Source organism: Nyctibius grandis, chromosome 4, assembly GCF_013368605.1.
Source record: "Nyctibius grandis isolate bNycGra1 chromosome 4, bNycGra1.pri, whole genome shotgun sequence".
Lineage (NCBI taxonomy): Eukaryota > Metazoa > Chordata > Aves > Nyctibiiformes > Nyctibiidae > Nyctibius > Nyctibius grandis.
This window is the reverse complement of record NC_090661.1, coordinates 39145448-39152752: the sequence shown is the minus strand read 5'-3', so window position 1 is coordinate 39152752 and position 7305 is coordinate 39145448. Positions and strand designations below refer to the sequence as shown.

The 7305-nt window shown below is 45.1% G+C and overlaps 1 protein-coding gene across 1 annotated transcript; it reads right to left on the bottom strand.

Annotated features, from left to right (window-relative positions):
• Positions 1–841: 841 nt before the first annotated feature.
• ACTC1 (actin alpha cardiac muscle 1) lies at positions 842–6226 on the bottom strand. Its single transcript, XM_068400215.1, has 7 exons — positions 6200–6226; positions 5417–5565; positions 3980–4304; positions 3163–3324; positions 2858–3049; positions 1520–1701; positions 842–1149 (listed from the first exon to the last, which is right to left on the bottom strand). Exons 2-7 carry the CDS (start codon positions 5543–5545, stop codon positions 1006–1008), a joined length of 1134 nt encoding a protein of 377 aa, XP_068256316.1. The 5' UTR covers positions 5546–5565; positions 6200–6226; the 3' UTR covers positions 842–1005.
• Positions 6227–7305: the final 1079 nt, after the last annotated feature.

Here is a 7305-nt window from a genome sequence, read left to right as displayed (position 1 = left end):
CCCAGATCATTCTGTACTTCACGTTTTAGATATTACTTTTTAAAAAAATCAAAGAACACAGTTATAAAAAGTCATGATGAGGAACACAAAAGCCCACAGAAAGTGGATAATTTATGATTGTAGTATCTGGGTCAAATAGCAAGAAAGAATAGCAAAGATTAAGGATTTAAAATTGCCTAAGACATACGCATGATGATGTGAAAATAATCATGATTATAACAATTGCATGTTTATACAGCAAAAGTTTTATTCTTGTGCATTAGTTAAATAAAAGCTTCACTTCTTTATCTCTGGCTTTGAAGAGATGGGGGATGATGAGTAAACTGTCAGTTTGAATTAATATTTTGTCATACAATATGTATAGTCCACAAAAAAATGTATGATTCTTTAGGACTGAGCTAATTAGTTATAAATCGCTTTCTAAATGTATTAACATAATTCTTTTACAGAAGCTTTGGCTTTCAATAAATTAATATTTAAATACTTGGGTTATAATAAATGCAACAGAAGAAACATTTCTAAACCCAGTGAGTGAATATGAGAGGTTTCCTTCCACTTGTTCCACTTACTGGGTCTACCCTCAAGGCTATTTCTCTGTAAGCCTTGATATATGATGCTTCTTTTGTTTCAAGTTTCAAAATTAATACTATAAAGTATAAATTCTTACAAATAGAAAACCATGATGTAGCATGCCTACATCACTTAGAAGGACATGCATGCAGTGAAGGAATTGATAGGTTTGATGTGAGTTTCCAAATCCCAGGGTGTTTAGACACATTTTTTAACCAAAGAATACTTATAATAAAACAAAAGACAATAATTTGTAGGTTGCAAGTCCCAGATCTTGTTTATTTATAAAGCAATAAATATTAGAAGCACAAATAAATTGCACGGGCGTGTAAACAAACTGTACAATGACTGAAGAGTTCAGGAAGGGTTGCCAGAAGACTCCAAGAAGCATATTGTCGTCATCCTGAGTGGGAAGTAAATTGAGGGGAAAAGTGCTTAGAAGCACTTGCGGTGGACGATGGATGGACCCGCTTCATCATACTCCTGTTTACTGATCCACATTTGCTGGAAGGTGGACAGGGATGCTAGAATGGAGCCACCAATCCACACAGAGTACTTGCGCTCAGGTGGGGCAATGATCTAGGATAAAGGAAAGCAACAAAATTTTCATTTAACAGTTACATTTGTGAACAACCAACCCAAATCACCAATGTAACAAACCATTAGGTATTTCCTTAAGTAAATAAAGAACTTCTCTATAATAACAATATTGGTCTTCAGCAGCTGGTACAACACATGTAATATTACTCAAGAAAATCTATAACCCTATTTTCTTCTTTTCTAACAGTTGCTTCTAATCAATATAATCATGCTGATTAAATGGAATTTCTTCTCATTTGTTCTTCAGCTGTTGATCTCACTTTTGAGTTGTTCCTATATCCCAGTTTAATGATGTGGACTTTTTCCCCATCCTTACCCACATTTTACAGTACAGAGTCAAATTCCTCACCTTGATCTTCATAGTGCTAGGAGCAAGTGCAGTGATTTCCTTCTGCATGCGATCGGCAATGCCAGGGTACATTGTTGTTCCACCTGAGAGGACGTTGTTAGCGTACAGGTCCTTACGAATATCGATGTCACACTTCATGATACTGTTGTAGGTAGTTTCATGAATACCAGCAGATTCCATACCTTGAGAAGAAAGAATCAAGTAGATCAGTAAATTATACAAGAGATCTTCATGAAGAGAAATCTCGGCATTTCCCCTCATCATTAATATGAACTGCTATGATATTTTTGTTGTAAAATTACTTAGTGATTATTAAATATTATAGAAAAACATAAAGAAATAGAATTACAGAAGTAGCTAAGAAAAAAAATTATTTGTTAGGGTAAGAATCATAATGCATGTGCAAAGAAAAGATACTCAAAATGTATAGTAAGAGGCAGACACACAAGATAAACTCATTTAGTACATGGCTATGGGAAAAAGTTATATAGAATAGAAAACATAGGTATCAGGTTATGTCAGAGTCTCACAAAAAGAATTAGTTGAATATAGAAAAGACAGCAATAAAGGCAATGAAAGCAGCTCAAGTAGAACTAGAGAAGACAGTAGTAACTTCGTTTCTTTTTCAGCCTACTCAAAATACAGTCCATACCATTTATAAACATCAAGGCAAGACATAACCAAGATGTGGACCAAGATATTAGGACTTGGTAGTAAGGAAAAAGAAACCAGAAACAAGTGTTTGTAGGTTGCATTCCAATTTATTAATTTTAACAGGTGCTTCCTGAAAGAGCTGACACTAGATCCACAGTGAGATGTCAGCTGATGAACAACTGCATTTACTGCTCAGGACTTAGAGCACAAGCATTTGCTATATCTGTCAGCTGCACTCACATACAGCAAAGCTTACCATCTTGTCCACAGCAATGTTCAATCAGTGCATATAAATATACACACACCTTCATTCCACTTTTTTTCCCCCTCTCAGACACTTTGATTCTTCTTGCAGTCAGATACTGTTTTAAGTGTAAGCTTTACAAATACAGGACTGGAAGCTATTCTTTCCATTATGACATGATGATATTCTAACTATATTTTATCACAAAAAATCGTGCCCCTAAAACCTGGTCTAGAACTTGCAAGAAGACCCCAGAGCTCAGCTAATTACCAGCTGAGCTCACATTAAGCATAGCTTACAGGGACCAGATGATCTAACTCACTATTTATGTTTGATTTCATGCCAAGTGTAGATAAGCAGGAAGAGGTGTGGGACACCTTCTAGATCTTCTGATTCATTCATACCTCCTACTGAAAGGAGAATTTCCTGGGAATACTTACCAATAAAGGATGGCTGGAATAAGGTTTCAGGGCAGCGGAAACGTTCATTACCAATTGTGATCACTTGACCATCGGGCAATTCATAGCTCTTTTCCAGTGAGGAGGAAGAGGCAGCAGTGGCCATTTCATTCTCAAAGTCCAGTGCAACATAGCACAATTTCTCTTTGATATCACGAACAATCTCACGTTCAGCTGCAGATATACAGGAATCAAATCAAGGTTTGGATAAGCGAAATGCTAGAGGAAGAAAGTGGACCAAGAGAGACATGAGGATTTTCACTGGAGGGCAAAGCTGAAGGACTGACCTGTTGTCACAAAGGAATAGCCACGCTCCGTGAGGATCTTCATGAGGTAGTCAGTCAGATCCCTGCCAGCCAGATCCAGACGCATGATAGCATGAGGCAAAGCATAACCTTCATAAATAGGTACGTTGTGGGTGACGCCATCGCCAGAGTCAAGAACAATACCTGGGAGAGAAATGTCAGAGAGCAGTTGGAATCACCTAGCAAATGCTTAGAGCCCTTAGGCAGAGCAAGCAGCAACACACACAACAAAATATAGGATTTTTCAGGCAGCATCATTCTGTTTCAGCCATAAACATCTTGCCCTGTCTGTCTTCTTGCCATAAAGATCTTCTGTCTTTGCTTGCCTGGACGTTTCTGTTTGATGTGAACTTTCCCATAAAACAGGTGTCCCATACATATTTTAAGCTAATGTGTATGAACAGTCTTCCACTGCTACTACACTGAGCAGTAAGTATATTTGTAATAGTGATTGTCCTGATCCAATAATGGGCACCTTTTGGGCCCAGTTTAAACCCTTAACTGGTGTTAATAGTTGTGTAACTGCAGTATCTTCACAGGAATGTCTCCTCATTTGCATCATGACAAGTGGCAGGAGAGTCAGTTCCACCGTGCCCCTCTGAAAGCAATGCAGACAGGTCCACATTGTTCTTTCCACAGACTATTTTGTACTGGCTTTTCTACTACTGTTATCATCAATTGCTATACACTAAAAATACCTGTTTTTCTGTAACTTTGAAAGAGTTATGGAGGGTTTTTTCCTATTTGGAGTGAGAAGGAAGGAAGATTCCTGAAAAATAGTGGGTTTTTTTAATTTTACCTGTTGTACGACCAGATGCATACAGGGACAGGACAGCCTGGATTGCCACATACATAGCAGGTACATTGAAGGTCTCAAACATTATCTGTGTCATCTTTTCACGATTAGCTTTAGGGTTCAAGGGGGCTTCTGTGAGCAAGGTAGGGTGCTCCTCAGGGGCCACACGGAGTTCATTGTAGAAAGTGTGGTGCCAGATCTTTTCCATATCATCCCAGTTGGTGATGATGCCATGTTCAATGGGATATTTCAAAGTAAGGATACCTCTTTTGCTCTGAGCTTCATCACCCACATAGGAATCTTTTTGACCCATACCAACCATAACACCCTAAGAGAAGAAAATACAGAAAAGCATTATTTACAGAAGACAACATCACAGAGCCCAAACAACTACACCACAGAAAACTACACTGTTTTCAAGAAAGGTCAAGCCACTAAAAGGCTGTTTAGGAAAAGAAATTAACATTATTGAAATATTAAGTCAACAGAACTTGAAGTTTTCTCGTAAAATCCTTTTTCCTTTAATCAGATGAAAGGAATTTTCCCTCCCTTTTTAATACACCTTTTATTTTCAATTACTTCTTTCTAGTCCAAAAGTTTGACCGAAAGTAAACTGCACAGTATCATGAGCAGCAGATGATACAGGGAGACATACAAAGAGAGTTTATAAACAAGAGACATGGAGGGAAATAAGCCTTCTACTAAAGGAAGATACTGCCAAAATTACTATTGCTACGGAGCCTCAGCAGTAATGTATTCACAATAACAATATACAAATTGCAAACATTTTGGGTTTTTTTAAAAAAAAAAGGCGGCTTACAAATTTTCACCAAGGAAATTCGAGGAGAAAAAGTGCTGTATTTTCTGTGTGCTGATTTAACTGTGACAAAAGAGGAGAATGACATGGGAACAGAGAAAAGGAGGCTTAGAGAGCAGTGAGAAGGTAAGATCAGAGATGGACAAATGAAGTAGGGGAAATTGAAAGGTGTTTGGTATGTGAAACATTACAGTATGGGTGGGAAGGGCCTTAAACAAACTGCATTGTGTGCAAATTCATCCAATGGAGTTGCCTTTGAACTAGCACCGGCAGCAGGTCTGGCCCAGGGGATGGAGTGAGCAGCAGCTCTGTAGGAAGCTGGGTTTGGGGTCATTAGGACAGAGAACAGAGAGAGAGAGTCAAGATTAAAGTTGGTGAATTAGAAATAGCTGAGGGGAAAGGAGACAGTGACAGAAAGGCGATAAGGGACAACTAAGCAGGGGAGTTGAGGGAGGCACTGGAGAGACCTGGAAAGGTGTCCCTAGTACCATCACAAGAAGTGAGCAGACAGAAGGGCAGGGTATTTGGGACAGAAGAATTAAGGAGTGAAGGGGCGAGTGGAGACGACTTCTGGAGAGAGGGGGAAAACTTGGTCCTCCGCCGGTCCTGTCCCTTGTATTTACCTGGTGCCTCGGGCGGCCAACGATGGACGGGAAAACGGCCCTGGGGGCATCGTCTCCGGCAAAGCCCGCCTTGACCAGCCCCGAGCCGTTGTCGCACACCAGTGCGGTGGTCTCCTCGTCGTCACACATCTTCGGAGGGAGGCACGGACCTGAAAAACAGCGCGGCGGCGCGTCCAGATCCCCGCGGGCAGCTCGGCGCTGCCGCCGGGTCCCGCCGAGCTCCCCGGGCGGCCCCTCCGTGCCCTCCCGCCCGCCATCCCGGAGGGCACCGGCGGCGGCGGCGCACCGACAGCTCTCGGCTGGAGCGGGAAATCTGACTCGTCCCGGGAGGACGCTCGGTGTCTCCGCCACGCTCGTGGGCAGGGCTTTAAACAGGACCCGCCAGCCGCTTTCTTCCCCGCGCTTCAGAAGGCGTCCCGACTTGCAGGACGCTCGTTAGGGCATCATTAGCGGTACTCTCAGGCCGCGGATTGAAACGGGAGGAAAAGTGTTTGAAATCGGAGAGATCGGCCCTGCCCAGAGCGGGGTCCCCCGTCGGGCCGCGGCGGCTGGCGCTGCGCGGGGGGCGGCCGGGGACGGGGGCGGTGTCCCCGGCAGAAATAACGCCAAGCCGGGAGGTGCGCAGGCGGAGCAGCGGCTGTACCTGCACGACCGGCATCCGCCGCCCGCCGGTGCCTCCCATTCATCCCTCCATCCATCCCTCCCATCCCGTCCGTCCCGTCCCGTCCCATCCCGTCCCGTCCCGTCCCGAGTCGGGGCTGCGGGCGCCGCCGCGCTGCTCACCAGACCAGCACCGGCGGCGGGGGGCTGCGGAGGAGAGCCTTGGTGCCGGCTCGGCGGAGACGCCCCAATTTATACTCCCCCCGAGAGGCAGCGTCGGCCAGGGCCGCCGCGGGACGGGGCAGCCACCTTCTCCTTATTTGGTCGGCTCCGCGCCATTGAGCGGCCGCGCAGCCATGAATGGAGCCCGGCCAGCCCCGGCGCAGCCCGGCCGCCCGGCCCATGTAAGGCAGGCGCGGGGCAGCGCGCCCCCGGCCCGCCGCATGGCCAAATAGGGAGCCCCGCGCAGCCCCTCGGGGCCCAGGGCTCTCAGGGAGCCGGGTGGGAAGGTGGCTTCCCGGGCCGCCCCAGTGGCACGCCCGGAGCCCGGCTCGGCGCCGGCCGCCGCCGGCACCCCGAGGTGTCAACACCCGCCGGGTGCCGGCCCAGGTGCACCCAGCAACTGGAGACGCTTGGGCTTGGCAGAGGGTGTGGGGGAAGCTGCACGCGTGCTTTCTCCCCTGGCTTTTCATTTTTCCACCGAAAAAAAAGCCAGTCGAGCTCCTATTGAATCGACGACCCATGAGGTTACTCTGGTGCCAACAGCTGAGGCTCTTCTACTGCATGGAGGCAGCACCTGCTGCCAGTATCGCCTTAGGAAGGAGCAGTGTACACAATTTCTTTCAAAGTTTGATGAGCACATGCAGCAAAAATCGTGCTTCTCTCTGCTTTTGGCTGACATCGATAGCACAAAATGGAATCTGCTCATTTATATTAATATGCATATACTTGAACTCCCCATTTTCGCTCTTTTAATGCACACCAGATCAGTAGTGCGTAGTGATATGTACAGGGCGGAGGATGAGAGATGGGAATAGCTTGGACAAAAAACAGCTATGGTATTAATGTAATGTGGCAGTTGTTTTCCTGCTCAGTTGTTGAAACATCCACATTGACAATTTGTTCCAGTGGTGGAACCTAGAAAATCCAAGTATCTTCAGGATTTTTTTTTTTTTAGTTAAAAATAGAAAGACTGGAGAGGCATCCCTTGAGTGGGTTTGGCCTGGTATGTGAAGGCAGACTGTCAATGTGTGTCCCAGAGGAACCGCATTATAATGCAGAGTACAGTG

Excerpts from the sequence above, each read along its gene's own strand:
- ACTC1 (XM_068400215.1), bottom strand. The coding sequence starts at position 5,545 with ATGTGTGACGACGAGGAGACCACCGCACTGGTGTGCGACAACGGCTCG. Across the intron at positions 3,050-3,162 it reads CTATTCCTTTGTGACAACAG|CTGAACGTGAGATTGTTCGT; the intron begins GTCAGTCCTTCA and ends GTATATCTGCAG. Across the intron at positions 1,702-2,857 it reads ATTCCAGCCATCCTTTATTG|GTATGGAATCTGCTGGTATT; the intron begins GTAAGTATTCCC and ends TTTCTTCTCAAG.